Below are 25,114 nucleotides of genomic sequence, written 5' to 3' on the forward strand. Positions count from 1 at the left end.
ATCTTGTTCATAAATACATCAACCAATTCTTTACATACATTGTGGACGATTATGGTTAACGAGATTGTGGAAGACAAATCCTGGATGGTCCTCTTATGGTTAACGAGATTGTGGATGATTATAATTGAAGGAATGGCAAGTTACTTTTGTTGAAACTTGACTTCGCTAAGGCATATGATTCAATTAATTGGGAATACTTATTTTCTATCATGTCTTTTCTTGGATTTAGAGGTAAGTGGATGTCTTGGATTAGAGCGTGTTTGTATTCTGCTAGATCTTCTATTTTGATTAACGGAAGCCCGACTGAGGAATTTCAAATCGAGAGGGGGCTTCGACAGGGAGACCCTCTTTCCCCATTTTTATTTATCATCGCTATGGAAGGGTTACATGTGGCGATTGAAGATATTGTTCAAGCGGGATACTTTAAAGGGGCTAAGATCGGCAGGGGTAATATGCATATTTCTCATCTTTTTTATGCTGATGATGTTATTGTGCTCGGAGAATAGTCTTTGAGGAATATTAAAAATATTGTTATTGCTTTAAATTGCTTTTATTTGGCTTCTGGTTTGAAGCTAAATATCCATAAATCTAATCTTTTTGGAGTGGGCGTGGTTCAAAGTGAAGTTGGGTATTTTGCGGATATTGTTGGATGCAAACCAAAAAAAATTCCTTTCTTGTATCTGGGAATCCCTGTGGGTGCGAAAATGGGAAATATTCAGAGTTGGAATGGGATTATTGACAAATTTAATAAAAAACTTTCGAAGTGGAAAGCTAAACTTTTGTCTATAGGGGGAAGATCGATCCTTATATCTTATGTTCTTTGGTCAATGGGGATATACCACTTGTCGTTGTTTTTTATGCATGCTGGAGTGAGGAAGAAACTTGAATCGTTACGTGCCAGATTCTTTTGGGGGAGACGATGAGAGTCGGAAAATTCCTTGGGTTAGATGGGAGTTGGTTTTGGCTGACAAAGCTAAAGGTGGATTAGGTATAGGCAGTTTGAAGAAATTTAACTTGGCGTTATTATATAAATGGAGGTGGAGATTTGTTAACAATCCTAATTCTATGTGGTGAAGGTTCTTAAGGCTATTTATGGGTCAAAGCTAAACCAAGATGGCATATCACGGGCAATCAAAGGGAATGGTATTTGGTCTCGTATAGTGAATTTGATTAATAAAATTAATGATGAAGACTTGATTCCTTCTTCGGTTATAAGAAAAAAAGTATAAAACGGAAGTGAGACTTTATTTTGGAAAGATGTGTGGGTTAGAGATACTAGCTTATGCTCTCGATTTCCTAGACTATATAATTTGGAGTTAAACAAAAACTGTTTAGTTTAAGAGAAATTGGTTAATTCAGTTTGGGTATGGAACTGGAGAAGGCGTCCTAGAGGTGGGGTGGAGGACGCTCAACTCAATGAGTTGATCTCGCTGATCGATTCAGTGTCTTTGAGTAATTCGGATGATAAATGGACTTGGGACTTAGATTCTGATGACGCGTTCTCGGTTAAAGGAGTTAGAGCTTACTTGGATCGTCAGGAGTTGTTGGAGGGTTCGATCCCTACGAGATGGAATAAATTCGTGCCTAGGAAGGTTAACATCATGATTTGGCGCTTGCTGCTAGATCGTCTCCCGACTAGATTTAATTTAAGTCGTAAAGGTTTTGATATTCCTTCTATATTATGCCCAATGTGTATAAATTCGGTGGAAGTTTTAGACCACATTTTCGGAGGGTGTCACATTGCTTCAAACATTTGGAATGCTATCGGTCGTTGGTTGGAGGTAGCTTTTCCGGTTGATAAAGGGCCTAAAAGTATTTTAGAATGCTTGGATTCGTCAGGATGGCCGAAAAAGAAAAAAGATGTTATTGAGATGATTATTTATACGACATGGTGGAGTATTTGGAGAGCTCGGAACGAGATTATTTTTGGCCAACCCAATGACAACAAAGACACTCTGTTTGATTCGATTGTTTCAGTTTCGCATATGTGGTTATCTTCTCGTAATTGTAAGTTTTATTTGAACTGGGTAGCGTGGCTAAAAAACCCATTACTTAGCATGTAATTTTTGTTTTCTGCCCGGTTAGGTTTTTCTTTCCAGGTGTGGTTTTTAATTCCAAGCTTGCCTTTCAAAAAAAAACTACTATACTAAAGACACATTAACTCCCAAACTTTACATTAATAGATTATTCCTAAACTCTACAGGACCCAAGGACCATTGAATTAATCATCATAACAAAAACCAGAAATTGAAGATAACAGCAAGAGAGATGAACCATATGCAAACTTGTATTAATTGATAATAATTTTGTTACATGTATCGTATTTACATATATTGATTAACACCAATCGAAATACGCTCCGATTCTAAAAATATCGCATTTTATATTCTAAAACAGACCAATATTACCTAATGATATTTGCAAGTTTGATCCTTCTAAAAATTACATAACTGCTGACTACTATACTAGAGACACATCAAATCCTAAACTTTACATTTAAAACATTAATATCTAATAAACTCTTGTAGCTCCATTAAAAGCTTTCATTGCATCAAATAAAATCCTGTAGCTCCATTGATTTTGTCTTCACTTCCGAAGAGGCGCCTCTTGGTTTGCTTTGGATTTGAACTCTACAGCCTGCAAATTTGGACTACAAAATTGTAATTAGTAAAGAGAACTACATAAAACTAAACAATTAATGATAAAAAATGATATAGGAACTCAACAGGTTTGCTGAACATAAAAAGTGTAAAAGAGAATGGAATAATAATATATCTGAACTCTAGCCTCTGTGTGTGCTTAAGATAACTAAACAAACTCTTACATCCATTTCTGGTAGCAAGGTGATCTGTGCATACACTTCGTCTGTGCCTCGTTCAACCTACATAGTCACAAAATTTGTATGAAGTTTCTTGATAATTGAAAGATTTCCTTTTTAAAAAAATAAAACATAAATATAAAACTTCAACAAACATAAATCTGAGTTTTACTCACTTGTTCCATATGCCCTTGTGGAAAATAATAAACACGTTCTCCGTGTTTTGGCATATTAACAAGTGGGCCCACACATGATTTCCACAGTTCTTTGAACATAGCATCTGCACAAATTTAAGAACATAAAAGTGAGTATAAATAACAAGTGGGCACATACTTGATTTGAGTTCAAACAGTGGAATACCTTGAATCGATTCATCAATTCATCGATGCTTCAACCTGAACAAAATCCATAAATAGAACTAGTTAATTAAATTATAAATATAAAACTTGAACAAATTACTTAGATCAATCTATAATTAGCTCACTTGTTCCATTTGGCATGCACAATGCACATATGGACATATGGCCTGCACACAGGTGCGTTTTGGCGGACCTGCATATATGATGGCGTCCAAATTAGATGAAGTTCAACAGGTAGATATATAAATTGAAAAGTCTTAAAGTTTTAGCATTACGTACCCTGAGCCTATACGGCTATGAACAATCAACATGTTATAGGAGATTAGCATTCGTTCCTCTGTTTCCTCCATGATTAAATAATTGGATTACAAAGAACTTATCACGATGCCTGCTTCACCGACTGTGGCTAGACAAGCTACACAATTAAGAATGGTGGGATAAGACTAAGAGAAGCAGCTAGGGGTGTTTTTATAGTGAAGAGTTTCAGTTTAGTCCCTCATGACTCATGAGATATCTTAGTATTAAATAATAGTTATCTTTTTTGTAATAGGATTCCTAAAATCTCAATATATTGTATAGAGATTGTTATGGATAGGGACAAACTAGCACATGGTGAAGTAATATGAGTATATTTTAAACATTGGGCTGTAAATTTGCAAGTTAAATTACTCTAGCTCATAAAGGATCAAAACTTATAATTATTAAACTTATAAACATCATTTAGTTTTATTATTGTTATTTGTAATTAATACTTGTACTTATATGTTATTATTAGTGTTTAGGATAATATTTGTGATCAGGTAACATTAGTACACGGCTGCAACAAACATACCGTTACCAAAACGGTTGTTTTTGGCACCTAAACGTTGCAACGGTTACAAGAGACGGTTACCCGTCAAATGTGTGTATAAGTAAACATGAAGATGTACAATTTCATTTACCGAGATTAATGGTGTTATATTTGATTGATCCATTTCGATTTGTCACCGTGTTTATATAAATTTGTGTTCTTGATTTCCAATAACGTACAATGCCTAGGCATATTTTACTAAGCTTTGATAAAAATACACAAGATGTTGGGCATTGATCAACCTCAGATTCTTGACGTTGGCAACTTTACACCTCAGATTCTGATTCTTGATTCGTGAAGATGCGAGACATGGTTCAACAAAGTTTTTGATATCATAAGTCAAGGGGTGATTGTTTTGCCAAAAAATTGTGACTTTTGATATCAAATTAGGAAATCCGTTATATATTTTATGATCTAGTGAATAATTTAAGCCGACGAGGAAACCGGACACGAGACGAGAGCTTCTAGAATGTTTGTATTTGGCTATATATATGCCTTTATTTGTCATTTGTATGTGTGTGTTTGTAGTTTGTAAATCACCCACCCAATGGGAGCTCACCTTGGGTGGGGTCGGTTCTTGCTCAATATTATCAATCTTTAACTGACAACGAGATCGTTCCTTTATTTTATCTTTATATTATTTATGTTCGGTCGTTTGATTTACCGCACCCGTCTCGAAATATGTATCAAGTGCAAAAACCATTCACGTGGTCGTTTTGGGACCTACATACCCATCAGACATTAGCTATGCGCTTTTGGAAGTGCTTTGGTAATGGTTTGTATCAATCTTTATTCAATAACCATTTGCTTTTGTTTTGCAAAAACAACTATTTATATGTGGGTCAAGTTATTCTACAAATGGTAACAAAAATGAGAAATATGAGAAGCCATAAATAATTAACATGTGTCAAGTGGGGACCAAAAGAAAAATGGTATAGAGGTAACTATACACATTTTCTCTCTCCGCATGCAAGACACATGTTAATACCCATCATTTTAGAACGTTTATAACTTTTTCGTATGATATTTAATATCATCATAATAACAAGCGTTTTTTTATCTTTAATAAGAGTATGATTTTTGTTATATAAAATTTAAAACAAAAATCACATCATTGTGTCTTTTCGCACACCATTTTTTTTTCGTCATTGTGTCTTTTCGCACACCATTGTGTCTTTTCGCTTATCATTGTGTCTTTTTTTGTCATTGTGTCTTTCGCACACCATTGTGTCTTTTCACTTATCATTGTGTCTTTTTTCATCATTGTGTCTTTTCGCGCACCATTGTGTCTTTTCGCTTATCATTGTGTCTTTTTTCGTTATTGTGTCTTTTCGCACACCATTGTGTCTTTTCGCTTATCATCGTGTCTTTTTTCATCATTGTGTTTTTCGTCATTATGTCTTTCAACACATTATTATGTTTTTTTAAATACTAATAGCACCGTTGTGTAATAATAATATGTAAAAATAATGATAAAATAACAACAAATTATCTAATACATAAAGCACAATGATTAATACATGCTACACAATAACTTGAAACGTAAAACACAATGGTGAATACGTATAACACAGTGACCTAAAACGTAAGACACAATGGTGAATACGTATAACACAATGACCTATAATGTAAGACACAATGGTGAATACATATAACACAATGACTTGAAACGTAAAACACAATGGAAACAACATATTACACAATGACTTGAACGTAATATACAATGAACGCAATACTGTTTTTCTCAAATTAAATGAATTTGTTATATGTTAATCTCTAAAAGACGATGAACATATTACACAATGACTAAAAGACGTTCAAGTCTTTGTTAATGACAAACAAAACGACACAATGACGTAATCTTTGTTTTAATTTTTGTCTTTAATATCAGTATCAATTGAAAAATATAAGATCAAAATCTATAATACAATTCACATGAAAACTCAACTAAAGACACAATGAACAACAAAAAAAACACAATTAAAAAAACCCATTAATTTTTTTTATATAACAATTTGATACTTATATTAAAGATAAAAAAAAACGCTTATTATTATGGTAAATTTTTTTAAAAAAAATAATGTTGTATGAAAAAGTTATGGACATTTTAAAATGATGGGATTAATTGACATATGCCTTGCATGTGGAGAGAGAAAGTCAACAAATGTGAGTTATTACCTTCATGTCATTTCCATCAATTTTTATTTATTAAATTAATCACCATTCAAATATAAGATCAATAGACTGAATTTCTTCTCACCCTTCTTATTTTTGTTGTCCTTTGTATTTAACCTTACCCTTAGATCTTTATGCAAATATAGAATAAAATATTTTGATCTTGTGAATTATAATTGTAATTTAACTATGCTCTTGTATAATTTAATAGGGAATGTTTAACTTGAAACCCATTCTTATCTAATGAACCCTTGAACCCCAATCTCTCACCATATATTTTTACATCAAATGGTTGAGATTAATTCAAACTTGATGGCCCACATGGTTTGACTATTTTTTTCAATAAAATATAAGGAAAGAGTATAACGGGAAAGTAACCAAAGTTAGTCAAAATCAAGCACACCCAAAATAGAAGGCACCAAATTCATCGGCTATATCTTTTGTTGTGATGGCAAAGGCAACATTGTATGTAGGAACACATGTTTCTTAATTGATGTTGATTTAAAGTGATTAAAGTGATTTGTGCAAAAAAGTCACAAGATTTGTGTGAACTTTCTTGATTGATGTTGATTTAATCTTGACAGGTTAACGGGTTCGGGTTGGTTTAACTGAAACGGGTCAGCTGCTTATGGGTCAATGGCTCAACTGTTTTGTTTAATTTAATCACATGTTTGTTTGTTTGTTTAGCAAGCTTTAGTTAGTGGTTCATGTTTACTAGTTCATGAGGTGTTTTTCCTTAGCTGACTAGTTCTTGTTTTCCCAGTTTCAGTTATATGAAAGAGCCGAACATCAGTATGTTCAATTTTGTGTGTCTTCCAGCTAATTACAATTGATCAAGATCTGATATCCAACAATTAACGTCGAAATAGTATCTACTATTTAAGCATTTAAACATACAGCCCTAAATAAAACCATCCAAATATAACAAATTACATACCATCAGATGAGTATACAGGATCTTAGATTTGAGTTCGAAATGAGGAATTCCTTGATTCGATTCTTCATTCGTTGATGCTTCTGTTGCCCGGGTCGTTTACTTATATTCGCAGAGGGAACCATGAAGAAGAGAGAAACAAATTCCTCACCACACACTAATATTATTAACACAACTTGAAATGTCGGTACATGGTGGGTATTTACACCATTACAAATGACGGTTATTTAACCGTTTTAACAAACTAACTGGTGGGTATTGGCATCTAAACGTCGGGTCCTAATTCTCGATAATTTTCAACAGTTTGACTTTCTTAATTGACTTTTACATTACATGGATAATGATTCTAAGTCTAACAGCTTCTAGCTGAACAAAATCCATAAACGTATGTCGATGTTACTAAACTCTGCTTTAAACCGCGCATTTTCTATCAAGTGTTTGTGTTCTTGAATGGATTTGTGCAGTTCTTTAGAGCTTCTTTAATTGCTAAAAACGGAAGCCTGAGTTCCTCACTCTCTTGTTTCAGTCCGGCTGTAACCTGCCCTTTTTCTTACTTTGATCGCCATCATTCGCGTAATCCAAGGGTGGTCCATGTATCTGGTTTAATAGCATCATCACACTTCAAGCAAGTTATGAACTGCATATTTCCTAAGCATCAAAATGAATTCTTGAAATGTTCATCAGATAAAGTTTTCCCCTGAACTTACAAACTTATTATTATATTGAAAGTTTCATGGAGAATTTTTTATTTTGTGTAGGATGAAGGTGGGCAGTGGATCAAATTACCATGTGATTGTCGTAACGCTATGAGCAATCAACATGCTAGAAGTAACGATTACCATTCCTTATGTTCCCTCCATCATGATACGATTAATGAAAGGGACAGAATTGAACAGAAATCAGGACGCCTGCTTTGTTCTAACATGTGCAACGATTGAAATGTTGGTTGCTGATGGCTACACAAGAATAGAATGAATAATAAGTCGAGAAGTAGCTACGGTTGTTTTTATACTTGCAGGTGTCAGGGCCTGAATTTTCAATTTAATCCCTCATGAGATATGATATGATATCTCGGTATTAAATATTAATCATTTATATAGTTATCTTTTTGTAATGGGATCATAAAATCTCGATACGGATAGAGGTTGTTATGGATTTAAGGAAAATCTTTCAATTAATTACATGGTGAATTAACTGCAAGTATAGTATAAATGGGGTTGTAAATTTGAAATTTTACTGTAGCTCATTAAGGATTAAAACTTACTATGCCTAAGACATACTTTACTGAATAGAGTAGTAGTATTAATATCCAAATCAAACTAGTGAATGCTTGCAGATTGAATTATTAAACGCGGTTCTGACTTTTCAAGACGATTCGTGCAAAAACAAAATTAAAAACAAGGAGGGTACGTTAGTGAGCCGCCCGTGGACTGCCGTAGGAAGCTTCTGTTGGCAAATTCGGATACGAAATTGAATAACAAAAACAATGAAATTGATAAACCATTTGATTTGAGAAATCTTGTTCATACATACATCAGCCAATTCTTTACATACATTGTTTGGGTTTATATAACATAACTACATACCAACCCTTAAACTTTATACAAATACATATATGAGATAAACTACACTTCGTAAATTGACACATCGACCCCTAATATTTAGTTTATATTTCAACATGAGCTTCAATCGGCTACGAAATCCTAGATTTGTTAACTCCCTTTCCTTATCTAGAGCCTCACAACTCATAATCAGCTGAAATTACACAAAATCAACCATAATTAATAATAAAAAGTATTGACTTAATTCATCATCAATGCTTTAGAACTTAAGGTTCAAAAGTCTTACCGCGGTACCGCAGCAAGTACACGGTATACCACGACCTTGCTTTAAACCTTTTAGTTTTTCGGTTTTTCCTACCAAGAAGCGGATGCCACATTAATAAAATGATTGAAGTGGTCAACTGCTGGCACATGTATTATTAAAATTCATTAACACTACCTTACATATATAGTAAGCTACAGGAGTTCCTTCTTCAAATATTGACCTGTGCATCTTCTGATACCTTAAAAAATATAAGAAAACAAAATGTTATATTGTGTTGAGGTATGAATTAAAGTAACTATTTATAAATAGAACAGTTGAAGAAGAGAACCCACTCTGTCAGTATAGTCTGCTGACTCTGGTCTTCAGATAAACCCAAATCCTAAAAGTCCATTGGAAGAAAGTGTTGAACTGCAGCATATTAAACAATGATGTCAAATAGAACTAGTTAAACAATTACATATGCATGTACTAACAGCAAAACCTTGCTCCCATGGCAAAAGATAACAACATTTTTTTGGGATAAGAATAGATGTTTCAACATAATTATATATCGAACTAATTAATAGATGTTAAATTACACGGTATACCACGACCTTGTTTCAACATAAATACTCACACATGGATCGATTTATGAGCTTTCTCACTCCACCATGGTCTAGACCTGCATGAGCGCAATCAAATTAGAGAAATTTGTAAAAGGTAGATATATAAAATCAACACTCGTAATCATAAACTTTAGCATTATGTACCCTGTGCTTGTTGTAATGCTATGAACAATCAACATGTTATAAGTATACATGATTAGCATTCCTTCTTCTGTTCCATCAATCATGATCGACGCCTGCTTTGCAACGGCAGCTAGACAGGTAGGGTTTGGCATTTTTTTATAGACTGTGAAGTTTCAGATTAGTCCCTCATATGATATCTTAGTATTAAATAATTAGTTATCTTTTACTGTAATGGGATTCGTAAAATCTCATTATGTATAGAGCTTGTAAATTAGTGCAAGTACAAAAGGTGAATTAACTTTAAGTATAACAAGCATGGGTGTAAATTTGAAAAGTTACTCTAGCTCATAAAGGATCAAAACTTACCATGGCACTTCGATATAATATATAAAATTAGAAAATTCGTTCAACATGGTTAATTGCATGTTAGCATAAAATTTTCAAAGGACAAGATACTGATTACCAAATCGAACAAAAGTACAAAGAAACCACGACGCCTGTTTTCCTCTAACATCGGCAACAATTGCCAACGGCTACGCAGGAATTGTGGGACAAGTCAAGAAGTAGCTAGGTTGTATTTGTACTTGTTGTAAGGGCATGAAATTTCAATTTAGTCCCTCATGTTCAGTTACTTATTAATAAGTTACCTTTATCCCTCTTATTTTTTATATGGCTAAATTACATGTTAGCATAAGTTTTTTCCAGAAAAAACAAATGAAAATAAATAAATAAATAATATCAAGTTGTTTACAATATACGAAATAAATATAATGAGTTTTCCAAATTTGATAATGTTCTTATTACAATTAGGAGATTCTGTGATTTAGCAATTATCATGATCGTTTTAAATAATTCAAAAATCACGTACGGTATCAAATTTATGAACTAGATTTTTTTGACGTACATATAATCATAAGTATACTAGAAGAAGTACGATGATGGATGATAGTTTTTTTCCAATGCCATGATAGTAATAATGGCCCATTTGACTACTATGTCTGTAAACTGTGTTTAACAAACTCATAATTATTAACATTTAATTATATTCTAAAAACTTATGTCTCATCCACATATCACAATTTCCACACTGTCTCTTATTTATTCATCTAATTAACTTAACTTTATTGATGTTTACGTTTTAAAATATCTTCTCTTAAAGCATGAAAAATGAATATCATATTATTTTATTGCTTGAATGTTGGTACCTATATAACATGCACAAATTTGTTCATGTGTATGCTACTCATCTTGTAATGTTGGAAAATTTGTGACTTGCTTTTTAACAATCGCCAATATTGGTAAAGTAACGATAGAATTAACCTTGTGAGGTATGTATTTGACAAAGTTGAGACTTTTAAGTATGTGTAAAAATAATGTAACTGTAAAACCATAACTATCAGCAAAAGAAATGGTAATCAATACTATTGATTTAAGAATTTCCATAGTTGGTAAAAAAACGCCTGCTTGACATAAGAGCAATATAAAATTGTATGATATTAATTACCATGCCTTAACAAATAGATGATCTCGCTAAAAAGGGAAGTAACTTTTCGGTTTAACATGCATCTACAGTATTACAATTCTAGGAATTGTGGATTTAAATAGCCCTACCAAGGAGTTTTTAATCCACGTCTAGTATTCGCGTCCGGTTTATCACTAATGTCTCTTTTAGGTAATTTCAGTCGGTTATTGTGTGTTTACGACTTTAGCTTTGAGAAGAGTCACATGAATCGGTATCCTTAACGGGAGTTTAGTCTAGTTCCTAATCTAAGTGTTCTTTTCGATCAAACCAAAATCACGTACGAGTTGTTGCTATGCTTTTAAATTATTCCACACCTTGATGTTATTTGTCTCTAATGGATTCTCCATACAATCTGCTTTGCTCTATTACTTGTTTCCTAGTTAAATTAAACAAAGTTTTTTTTTCTAAAATTTATTTTATCATGCAAGATATATAGGAATTGCTTATGTGTCTGCAAATTAATATTCGGATCTTACGATTGCTATATTGTATTCTGATAGGTACGTACACTAACCCTAAATTGGTGTGTAGTTTAATGTGCCGGTGAAAATCATTTCAAAAGTTACTCATGTAAAAACGTTTTAATTAAAATCATTTTTTACACACATCATGTGTTGTGTTATGTTGTGTTGTGTTGTGTTGTCGTGTGATGTGTTGTGTTACGTTTTGTTCAGTGGTGTTGTTTTGTTGTTTGCCATGTTGTTTTTCATTGTTTTATGTTTTTCGTTGTGTTGTAAAACATTATGTTTGTTGCAGTTATGTATTGTGTTGTGTTGTTATGTGTTATGATGCGATGTATTGTGCATTTTTCTTATTGTGTTATGTTGTGATGCAATGTTTGTAATTTTAAGATAGAGAACACCATGCAATGCTAGAGTATATCATATAATAGTATAACACTCCATTGTATTAGATTACATCAAAGTAAATTAAGTCATATCATATCATATCATATATACCATATCATATCTTATCATACCATACCATACCATACCATTGATGTGGTCTTAATTAAACATTTTATTAATGTGTCCTACACTTTTTTGGTTATATTATTACCGTGAGGGTAGAGAGAAGGGAGATAAGAGAGAGTTTGTAGTTTTAGGATAAGATAAGATGAAAAGCAAAAGGTTGTGTGTGCATGAGATACACACACTATTTGTGTGTGTGCTCATGCACTATTTATTCATTATTATGGCCCATTGGGCTTCAACATACATACATGGCCTTGGGCCAAACATACAAATAAACAGAAGTCCAACTAGCTAACGTACATAAACGATACATTACAACCAAATACGAAAGACTAACACAAAATGGGCCTAACATGTATTGTGTTGTTGTTATATGTGTTATGTTGTGTTGTATTATGATGTGATGTAGTATGCATATTTTTTATTGTGTTATGTTGTGATGCAATGTTTTTAGTTATAAGATAGAGAACACCACGCAATGCTAGAGTATACCATATCATATCATAACACTCCATTGTATTAGATTACAACAAATTAATTAAGTTATATCATGTCATGTCATATCTTGCTAGGCTATATCATATCGTATCGTATCGTGCTGTGTCGTGTCATATCGTATCATACCATATCATAGCATACCATACCATACCATACCATATCATATCTTATCATAGCATACCATTGATTGGTCTTAATTATATATTTTTTTATATTAATATTTCCTACACATTTTAGATGCTTTGGGGTGTTATTATTCAATCATGCTAGTTTTGGTTCATATTTTGATCATTATTGGTTGTTAGAGACAAGGAGATATAATATGAAGTACTTATATTAAGCTTGAGATCAACAAATGAGACTTCAAACATACTTTTTTTTATTATGATCGTTTCTCTTTAAAGTTAATCTCTCTCTATATGTGTGTGTGTTATATGTAAATGAAAATAAAATAAATATATTAGATGCTGTGAAAAAAAAGATGAATGAGCTAGAGATTAGTATTACGCCAAGTACAGTAACTCAATTATTCAGCTTTTGTGATATAATAATTCAGGCCCACAAGGAATAGTCTTAAAATCATAACAGTCCACTAATTGGCTAGCTCACGAGCCGCATAGGGGAATTACTTGAAAGAGAAGTTTTGGTGTTTGGATGTTGACACCAAAAAGGAAGTGCACTACAATAGGAAAAATAAAATAAAAATATTATCATCATTTGGTAGGGACCGTCAAAAGATATATGGTTGATGTTTGCACCGTAGCAACTTGGATTTTTCATATAATATATACCCGACCCGTTTTCGTTATCGTGTTTAATTAACGAAGCATTGCGTTTATCGAGTCATTAATATTTTATTATTATTGTTTATTTTATTTATTTATTTTATCAAAATAACTTTCATTCATATACAAATTACACCCTAAACTATAGTTTTAACCCCTTTATGCACCCACCACCTTAGTACAAGGACTTATTTGCAAATATGATTACTATAATTCATTCAACCCATTAACCTAGAATGAACCCGTTAACCCAGACCGGTTTAGGCCCAACCCGTATACTCAAATTCTTGTCTTGAGCCGTAATTTTCGATGTATACATGGAATTGATCACAGGAATCGTTTATATTACATAATTGCGCATTCACCGACATGTCTAATTAAAGAAAAAACGATCTGATATATAGGAATTGGGGTAATTACCAATCGGCGGTATTTCATAATACCATTAGGTCATTAACAGCTGTATTCAATCCAATTAAACTCGTCATGACGTTGCTCTGGGCATCGTAAGAAGGAACCCTATGATTAATTTCATTTTTAAGCTGCCAATACATGTTCTTGACTCATCTTTTGGCTGTCGGTTTCGTGGTGACCGTTCACCATCGTTACGCATCAGGATTTGGTAATTGTTGTATGATTTCAATTCGTTTTTAATCAAATTACATTAACCCTAACCTTAACCGAACCAATATGCAACGGATTAATCGATTTAAAGATTAGGGTTCTTACGTATATATATATATATATATATATATATATATAATTTGTATGTCTTATAAGTATATAATGTTTTAAATAAACCTTATTGAAACCCAACAGTTTAAGTTCACGCTTTCTCATCGTTAAACATCTTTATAAAATTTTATCTTTAATATATATGTATTAATTTTAGACAAGAATAGAACAAACGTATTAGATATATTTTTATCGTTAAATTTCGTTAGCAATTCAAAATGCATATTTGCTTAAATAATATTATTATTATTATAAATATTTATTTAAAAACGTTTATGTTATAATTATTTAATTATAGTATTATATCTCAATTTATATTTACTCAAATCATTTTATTTAATTGGTTTATTTAATTGTTTTATTTAGATATTTATATAAAAATGTATTATATTGTGTATTAGTGGTATTTTATAAATAACGAAACAAATAATCATCGTATATATAAATGATTAACAATAATGTTGTTTTGCATAAATAATAACATAGATTTCCATTGAACAATCAATAACATTACAATACCCAACCATAACTCAAATCACCGAAATCTTAATTTATTAAATCGTGTTATCTCACTATTAATTAATTTATAATATTATGTTATTAGGAATCCTTAACGGTAAATCCCGAAGGGTTCATCATTCTCACATCCTCACTTGTGTTTTTTTCTACTAATAGGTGAGTAATCACTCCCCTATTTTACTTGTTTTCAAATGTTTTAGGGACACTTGTGTACCATTTATCAAATTATTTATCTTATTATTTATCAAACGCAAACTGTGATCATTGTGTTGTGTATCAATTGAATGATAGTCTGTTACTTGTTATTTGCTTACTTACTTACTTGAATCGCATTCGGAGAGGTCCAACATAATCTCATTATAGTATGATCATACGACCGTCGTAGTGGCCGGAGCCCGATCGCATTGGAAATGGTTTCACCGACACCTCATTTTTGGTAACCAATGCCCATTCGCATGGCAACGGTTTCGCCCTTTCTTTATGGTTGATTGTTTATGTATGTACTATGGTTTAATTGTTTATACTCACAAATAACAGTTTTGCCTATTTTTTTATTCACTTATATCATTATATATTATTACCATTTTTTTTGTGTCAAAACCGGTGATCTACTCACTCAACATTCGTTGTTGACAAACATATATTTTGTATGCATTTGCAGGTTATAGATTTGGATTGCTTATCGAACTGAAGCTCACATAGAGATGACTTTAGGATGAAACATATACAAGACTAGTTGGTTTTGTATTTGTAATTTTCTTTATTTTTGTTGTATATGAATGTTGTTTGATAATAAATAAATTAATTATATATTGTCGCTTTATAATTTCATGATAGTAACCTTGTGAGCTGTGACAATCAGTTCATGTCCAGTTCATGCCCGGTCATTTCCGCCGTAGGTTGGGGTGTGACAGATTGGTATCAGACCCGAAGGTTTAAGATAGGTCGTTAGTGGTGCCTTAGTAACATGATTAGGAACCCCATACGTGCTTAATTGTTTACCTGATGTGTTCTATTTGATTGTTTACAGCTTACATAATTACTTGTTAGATTAAATACTTATTAACTGCTTAGCTAATTGTTTATTTTATTGTCGTGCACACACACACAACTCCGAAGCTATGCTTCACTTTCAAAATATTCTTTGACTCCGAGACTACGTCTCATTCTCAAAATATTTTTATAACTCCGAGGTCGAAATATTTCTATTTAATTTTATTGAATTGTCTTGTATTGTCGGAAATTTTCTTGAGAATTTCTTAGCTTTGTATTTGCTCTTTTTCGCTTAGAACTAGGGAGTGTGACAAGATTCTCCGTCATTGTGGGAATTGTCATGCGACCGACACTTTAAACGTTTAACGTAACCGGCTAAAGGGTTACACCATTTGTTGTGTTTTATTATTATTTTTTTAATGTGTAGTCGGGTGAAAAATCCATGGGACGCCATGGACACGCCAACTATTCATTTTCACAATTATTATATTTACGATATTTGGTTGGAGCATTATCACGCGTGGTGATACATGAGATACTTCAACTACTCATACTTATATTTGTCATTTGTTGTTTAGTTTGGTCGGTTAACACTCATGGGCCAACAAAATACCATGGACAAGCTCATGGGAAATCCAATATATCAAGAAACTTACGTTATTTTTTTTTATTTGTTTATGTATTTTATTTTATTTGAAACAAGTTACGATTTGACTCAATTACTTAATTATTCAATTACATCGAACCAAGGCTCACTGATTTAGTTCATTCACATACTCATAAATATTTTTATTTCCATAATAGAGCAGAAATCATTCACTCACTGAGACTCTGTTATCACAAGTGCATCTAAACAACTTACTATTTAATTATCTAATCGGTTATCTCGCACTCATATTATCACATTCACAAAGTATCAAGAGCAATTAATAGCTATTTTCTCATAAGCATATTACAACATCATAAAACTATCAATTATTGTAACATCCCGAAATTTCTAAAGTAATATTTAATATATTATTTTGTCTAGTGAAATAAAAGAGTTAGTGGAATGATAATAATAATAGCAAAATATGAAGACTTAGTAGGATAATTAGATGGGATTATATATGGACCAAAAGGAAATATGGGCCTTCGTTCCATGGGCTTAAGGGAGTATAAATACCCCCCTTAAACCCCAATCATTTCCATTCCATCCATTTATCCATCCTAATCTCTACACACTCCAAAACACACACAACCCGAACCAAGATCCAAAGGCAAGGACCCGAGCTCGTTGGTGCTAGATCGTCGTGACGAACCAAAGCAACAAGACCAGCTCGTGTTCGTAGTTCGACTCATTTACGGTACGTTTATATCGAGAACATGTTCGTTTAGGTTTGGATTAGTATAGAAATGATAGATCGGTGTTTGTATGGTAAAAACGAATCCTACAAAGCTAAACTTACTGAAAATGGTTAAGATTTGATGGGTTAATTGATTGATAAAAGAACCCGTAACCTATATGCCTAAATCGCACCCCTTAAACATCGATGTTAGGCCGATTTGATGGTTGGGGTTTGTAGGCGTTGGTCAGACGATTCCGTGGATACCTAAATCGAGTTATTTGGTTAAGAAACGAAGATGATTAAGGACGAACAGTAGCTGCAGCCGACAACTTCGCCTGCAAGCTAAGTTCGCCTGATGAACTTCGCTTGCAAAGCTAAGTTCGCCTGATGACAACTTCGCCTAAAAGCTAAGTTCGCCTGATGAAAACTTCGCCTGAAAGCTAAGTTCGCCTGATGAAAACTTCGCCTGAAAGCTAAATTCGCCTGATGACAACTTCGCCTGAAAGCTAAGTTCGCCTGATGACAACTTCGCCTAAAGCTAAGTTCGCCTGATGACAACTTCGCCTAAAGCTAAGTTCGCCTAAGGTTTAACTTCGTCTAAAGCTAAGTTCGCCTAAGGTTTAACTTCGCATAGAGTCAAGTTCGATTAGAAAATAAATTAAAACGATAAGTAAAAGTAATCTAATACTAGGCCACCAGATTAAATCAGGCGAGTATTGATACGTGTAACTTATACAGTCAGCCGAGCTCAGTTAAAGAAGGGATTTACAACTATCGGAGGAAGAAGCAGAGTTCAGGTGAGTTTCTAGCCCCATTTCCTTGTTATGTTTTCGGGGCTGTGTGCATACTCGATGTGAAGTGTGAATACACTTACCTTAAGTGGTAAGTGTATGCTATAGATGTTATACGAGGTATATATTTTATAATGCTTGTCGGTACGTGAACGATCTTCGGATATTGCACGTATCGCCAAGGATAGTAAATTCCAAGTGGTTGATAGTGTAACATCTGCCCTGATCCGACCCGACCCAGGTACCCGTTTCTCTGACCCGATCTTTCTTTTATGATTTAGTATTTATTTATACTTATATTTTACTTTTAATAATAATATATATTTTCCTTCCCGCCTCTTTCTCTCTTTTTCCTTCCGCCGTCCCGTCCCTCTCCTTCTCTCTTTCCGCCTTCTTTTCCCTCTTGTCGCCGTCCCGCCCTTAAGCCTTGTTTCCCTCTTTTTCTTCTAACTCTTTGCTTGTCCTTTGTTCCTTCCCGCCTAAGGTTGTCTGCGCAGCTCCACGCGCCAGACTCTTTACAAGGAAGCCTGCGTGAAGACCACCTGTTTCAGCGATACGCGAGACGAACTCTTCTCGCAGCGCGCTAAGAATTGTAATTCTTCTCGCAGCGCGCTAAGAACGGTAGTTCTTCCCGCGACGCGCTAAGGATTTGTAGTTCTTCTCGCAGCGCGCTAAGGATCGTAGTTCATCCCTCGACGCGCGAAGAATTATAGTTCTTCCCGCGGCGCGCTAGGAATTTTAGTTCCTCCCGCGGCGCGCTAAGAAATGTGATTCTTCCCGCGGCGCGCTTAGAAATGTAGTTCTTTCCGCGACGCGTTAAAGTTAGTTCTGTCTGCCTTCGCGCTCGCGCTCTCTTGACCTTTTGTGTCAGCCTTCTCGCGCTAAACCCTTTGAGTTTTCTTCTGTTTAATCTAGCCGTTTGCTTTTGTGTTGTCTTATCTTTTGTGCTGTTGACCTAATCTGCTTTATGTCTGAAAAGCCACTTTTGGCGCAGCATGCGCACCAACCCCATTGGTTGGCAGAAAAAGTGACTGACATTATCTTTGGAGATCTGCTTTTTCCATGCTTGACCAGTACCTTTATCTGAACCGCCCATGCCTTTTTTACTGTTCCCTGTCAGCTTTATCTTGCCTCTGCAGCTGCCATATCTTTCCATATCTTTTGCTTTTGGATTCTTATGCTTTTTGATATCTTTTGCTTGATCCTGTTAAAGATCTTTTCCCCTTTTCTAGGGATTATGTCTCCTAGGGTTTTCCTATAAATAATAATAATGTTTTAACACTACACACACAAAACACTTAATCTCTCCTGTTCTCTTACTCCTTGCTCTCTCTGCCGTCTTCCTCTCTGCCTCCGTCTTCCTCCCTGTTCTGCCCTGCTTTTCCGGTAATATATATATATTATATATAATAATTTACTTATTAATTATGCTAACTTATAATCAAGACTTAAAACAAATCATTAAAACAATAATCTTATTTATAGGTTAACTTGTGCTTGTTTAAAGTTGGTTCTTGCTTTATCTTACACCGCATCGTTTATCAAGTGAGTAATCTCGTACCTAATCCCTTTTTATCTTTAATGTTTTGGGATGTTCATGTGTTCATACAAACTTAGAGTCTTAAACTTGTTTATGAACTTTAGTCGCGCAGTATCCCATGTGTTGAGGACGTAGACTTGGCTGTTTATTTGTATGTGTGGATCATTAACCGTCTTGTCGGTCTATTCCGCAGTTTTCATGGTACCATTAGATGAACACGGGAGAACTATCGTTTATGATTTTCTCTTTTGTTTGCACATGCACAGTTTGTCTTGTTTGTGAGCTCAATTGTGAGCACTGGCAGTCTTATGAATCTTAGAGTTGGTCCCGATCAGATTACACCCTTGTTGAAAACCAGACATACACATGTTGCGCGCAGATTTATGGTTATCTATGTATTGTATTAAACTTGATTTCTCACCAACACGCAAGTGTTTGACGTTTATTTTAACACATGTTCAGGGTTGCAGTAGCTGTTTTGGAGCTTGTGGACACATAGGAAGTTTTCTTTATTTTGGACCTAGATTAAAATGTATCAAGACAAGCTATTGCTGTTCGAATATTTTGATTTATAATATATTGATTTATGATGATTTATGTTATCTTACTTTTACTTTGCGCGTGCGCGAATGAATGTATTTATTAAATATTGACACCCAATAGTGTCACGAGTAATGAAACAATATGTGGCGCCCCGATGTATAATCCGCCTTTGGTCGGGGTGTTACAGATTGGTATCAGAGCTCGTTGACTTTAGGATAGGTGGTTAGATGTAACGGCCTAGAATACCTAAGAGTCCCTTCTCGCGCATGAGAGAAATCTCATGTTTGCGCGCTTATTGTTAATTACTCGTTATTTATGAATATGCTCGCGCTTGCGCAGTATATGATTTTATGTTTTATTCTGCGATATTTCGATTTTTGTGAATTTCGATTTTTATTGATTTTTCTTACATATTCGTTTGTTGGGTTTGAAAATCCGAAAAGTCATGGTGATACATGAATAGTTGATTTTCAATTTCCATTTACGATTATGTTCTGAGGTTGGAGACTTGAAAAGTCATGGTGATACATGAATTGTCAACCTCCAATACTCATTTTCTTGTATGTTTTATATTGAAGATTGAAAAGTCATGGTGATACATGAATCGTCAATCTCCAATACTCGTTTGCTCGTATATTTTAAATTGGGAATTCGGAAAGTCATGGTGATACATGAATTGTCGATTCTTGATTCGAATTTGTTACCTTTATTAAGTCTGCATTTAGGGTCATTTAATCTACTTTAACTTTTGATAGTATCTAACTCTGCGAAACCAAGCTTTATAAAGTTATACTTTGCGATAAAACCAAGATATTAACTAAAATTAAAACTTTTATAGAATGCCTCCGCTATCTCGCCGATTTCAGAGAAGAGAAGCCTCGCGCATGCGTAGACAGCAACGTTCCCAGGAAATGGCCGCCGCGATAGCCCAAGCCTTGAGCCAAAACAATACCAACACCTCTGGTTACAACATTAAATCCTTTAACGCGGGTAACCCTCCAAAGTTCACAGGTCTTGAAGGAGCCACCGTGATGCTCCAGTGGCTTGAGAAAATAGAAAACGCTTTCCTCCACACCCAATGCCCCTCAGACAGGCGAACCCTATATGCTTCCAGTGTCCTGGAATCTAGAGCGCTTACATGGTGGAATGGAGTAGCTCATGCGCGTGGCGCAGAAGCTGCTTCCAGCATGCTCTGGGAGGAATTTAAGGAAATTCTGACGCGAGAATTCTGCCCTCCCAACGAAGTTAAGCGCCTGGAGGAAGAATTCTGGAACTTGAAGCAATACAGCGGTGAAGCGCGCGAGTACGCGACGCGCTTCCATGAACTAAGCCTGCTTGTCCCTCACCTTGTTACCCCTTCCCGCCGAGCCATAGAGAAATTCCTTGGGGGTCTCCCCATGGAAATTCAAGATTCTGTATGGGCCAGAAACCCAGTTACCCTCTCTGACGCCATCGAGTTGGCCGCTGTGCTCAGCGACAACCATGTCAGAGCAGGAACCCTGTTCCTGCGGGGAACTGAGAAGACCAAACTCACCAAGACTGCCCCTGAACCAACAGAAACCAAACCTGAACCCTCGAACCGTAACAACCTCAAGCGCAGGCGCAAGGCCTATGCGCTTACCAACCCGCCCATTGTCCAGCAACCCATTTATCAACCTCCAGTTTACGCGCCTAACCCTCTGTCAGCTTACCCAACACCTCCTGTAGCCCACAACTATGCCTTAACCAATCCAGCACTCCCTGCCCCGCCAACTAAGAAACCTTACACAGGAAACCATCCCTTTTGCCCAACCTGTAGACTCCACCACCCACCTCAAGTCCCATGTCGACTTTGTACCCGATGTGGCCGCGCTGGTCACCTTGCAGAAAACTGTAGAGTCCTTCTCGCCAATCCAATTGCGCCAACACCACCAGTCTACCCGCAGAACCCACAACCAACCTACCAAAACCCACGACCCAGATCGTGCTTTAACTGCGGTGATCCCAGTCATTTCCGGAACGCGTGCCCAAGGCTACAAGTTCAGATTACGCAAGCGAATCCGGTGAACCAGATTTCGAACCAGGTCACGCGTGGACGAGCTTTTAACATAACCGTGTAAGGCCCCGAACCCGGTAGCCCTACTTTAGCGTCGGATTTACTCATAAACACAGTTCTTCAATCAGAGTTTATTAAAACTTTTCGCGGAATATAAAACATCAATCATTTGTTACAAAACGTTAAACCTTTTCTTTGATACCATAACACAAAACTTTATATTTAAAACATCTTTACTTCTTTCTTCAGATGCCAGCCGTTCAATCCATGCCGTGTGTCATCCTCATGCTAACTCTGTAATCAGCTCACCTGCGTGCATACTAAAAGTCAGCTACGCTGAGTGAGTTCTAGTTAATCGAACGCCATACAATACATACACATACATACATATCCGTAGATACATATCCATACTTCACTAGTTACCCTTCTGTTCTACATACACACTTACTACCATACATACACACATATTTATAACCACTAACCTCAGTCTACCGAGAGTACGTTCATAGTCCGCCGTCTATACCTGTACTCAAGGTCGTGAACACGTAAAAGGTCCGCGGTCCTTACCTATGTTCACCCTTTATGGTACGTGCAAGGTCCGCAGTCCTTCCCTATACCATCCTACATCCACAACACGTACAAGGTCCACAGTCCTCCCCTATGTTGCAACCTAAACCATAGCACGTACGAGGTCCGCAGTCCTCCCCTATGCTACCACAATACAACTACAGCACGTATAAGGTCCACAGTCCTTTCCTATGCTGATGCCTATCTATAATACGTATGAGGTCCGCAGTCCTTAACTACGTTGTCGTCTATTATCTGTAACACGTATAAGGCCCACCGTCCCTATCTACGTTTACGTCTATCATCTACTTTACGTATAAGGCCCGCAGTCCTTAACTACGTTTACATCTATCATCTACTTTACGTATAAGGCCCGCAGTCCTTAACTACGCCATCACCAGCCGAGTCTATGTCCGACAAAAGCTAGAGGGATTTGCCATCCTAACTTACTATGTCGAACGTAGAACTCACATACCATTCGTGTACCTGCATACACCTACTTCACATATACAATAATTACATCATAGCATAAGAACACCCTAGGCGTTCTTTACATCATTCATTTAACAACCATACCTCTTGTCGATACGTGCAATATCCGAAGATCGTTCACGCCCCGACAAGTATTCATTTGTAATGTTCATGCATCTTCGATGTATAATATTCGTACCTTTATTTTTGACCTGACAGTACGCGCAATATCCGAAGATCGTTCGCGTACCGACAAGCAACCATTCATATCCATCACATATATCACATATGGCATACACTTATCACTTAGGATAAATGTATTAACAACACATCGAGTATGCACGCAGCCCCGAAAACATAACACATAAATGGGGCTAGAAACTCACCTGAATACTGTTACGCTCTCCGTTAATAGTTATTCCCCTCTTGAGCTGCGCACGGCTAACTGTATAATATTTACACGTATCAATTAGCTACTACTACTTATGTTGCGTTTCTATCTTTATATGACCCACAACGAACGGGGGTCCGGGGGCAGCGCCCCTGGTAGCGGGGTTCTAGGGGCGGCAGCCCCTAGCGGGGTCCAAGGGGCAGAGCCCCTGGCTGGGGTTAAGCTGCCAGGTCAGCTTGGAAAAATTTTATTTTCGATAACTGCCTTAACACATTTTCCATTAGGTTTTTAATTTATTTTATAAACGAACTTCACTTCAGGCGAAGTTAAACCTTAGGCGAACTTGGAAACAGCTTGGTTCTGGCTTGATTCGGTCGAATAGGGACACGTTCGATCGAATAGGAACACGTTCGATCGAATAGGAACACGTTCGATCAAACAGGAACACGTTCGATCGAATACAACACGTTCGATCAAACAGGAACACGTTCGATCGAATACAACACTCATTCGATCGAATACAAAACTCATTCGATCGAATGAGTTGGAGACCATTCGGTTGCTTCCCTATTCGGTCGACTGGACTTGTTCGATCTACGCATTCGATCGAATGGACTGATTCGATCGACTGGTTCGATCGAATGAGTCTGATTCGACTCCTTCAAGCTGGGCGACGGAGAAACCCACGGGTTTTCCAGATTTTCCAGATTTTTGACCCAAAATCGAAGTTTTTGACATGGAAATGCTCGGGATTGAAAGGGCTATCGATTCCTAGTACTTTTAAACACAAAAGCTTGCATTTTGACACCAAAACAAGGCGGTTTTTGACCCGAAAACTCAAGTTACGAAAATGGGAGTTTTTGCTCGATTTGAGGTCGGAAATGGTTATGAAAACGGATGATTTTCGAGAGGGACTTACCAAAAACGATTAGGAACAAGATTGTGGACTCGGATTTGTGATTTGAGAACTTTCTCTCTCTAGCTTCTCTCTCTAGAAATGAGAGTGTTTGGGTGGGTGTAAGTGAAGGAAGATGGTGAAAATGGTGGAAGTGTCAAGAACTTTCGTTTATATACTACGGGTTTGGTTAGGCTCGGGTTGGCTTCCTACGGGTTGAGACAGGCCGAGTTCATAAAATAACTAAGCCCAAGACCCGTTCCTTACTCGACATTAAATAACTAAAACGTGAAATTACTAAACATAACTTTCTTTTATTTATCAATATAAAAATTTTAGGATGTTACAAACCGCGCACCAAGCGCAAGCGAATAATGACGTAGTTAATGGTACATTTTTGCTTAACGGATTTTATGCTTCTGTACTTTTTGATACTGGCGCCGATCGAAGTTTTATCTCTCGCGCCTTCGAGCAGAAGCTTGCGCGACCGCGCAACGATTTAAAAGAAGATTTTTTAGTTGAATTGGCTAATGGCGAAACTGTTTTAATTAACTCTGTGATCAAGGATTGTACACTTAACCTTAACGAAAACGATTTTCTGATCGACCTCATCCCCATGCCTCTTGGAAGCTTTGATGTTATTATTGGTATGGACTGGCTTTCGCATAATCGCGCCGAAGTTATTTGCGCCAAGAAGTTGATTCGCATACCTCGGGAAAATGGTGATCTTCGTATCTACGGCGAAAAACCCTCCCGCGGTCTTAAGCTTATGTCTTGCGCCGAAGCCCGAAGGCTCATGCGGAAGAAGTGTATTGCATTTCTAGCCCATGTGGTTA

At 35.8% G+C, this 25,114-nt stretch overlaps 1 protein-coding gene across 1 annotated transcript in view; it reads left to right on the forward strand.

The window, feature by feature from the left end:
* The first annotated feature begins 209 nt into the window (after nucleotides 1–209).
* LOC143586566 (uncharacterized) overlaps nucleotides 210–25,114 on the forward strand; it is a 48,768-nt gene continuing 23,863 nt past the window's right edge. The window contains exons 1-2 of the mRNA XM_077068090.1: nucleotides 210–447; nucleotides 1,360–2,007. Of these exons, the coding sequence (XP_076924205.1) occupies nucleotides 210–447; nucleotides 1,360–2,007 (886 nt within the window). The remainder of the gene's footprint in view (nucleotides 448–1,359; nucleotides 2,008–25,114) is intronic.

This window comes from Bidens hawaiensis, unplaced genomic scaffold (assembly GCF_021521415.1).
Source record: "Bidens hawaiensis isolate Kalapana, Puna unplaced genomic scaffold, B.hawaiensis_p1.1 tig00034696_1, whole genome shotgun sequence".
NCBI classification, from domain to species: Eukaryota; Viridiplantae; Streptophyta; class Magnoliopsida; order Asterales; family Asteraceae; genus Bidens; species Bidens hawaiensis.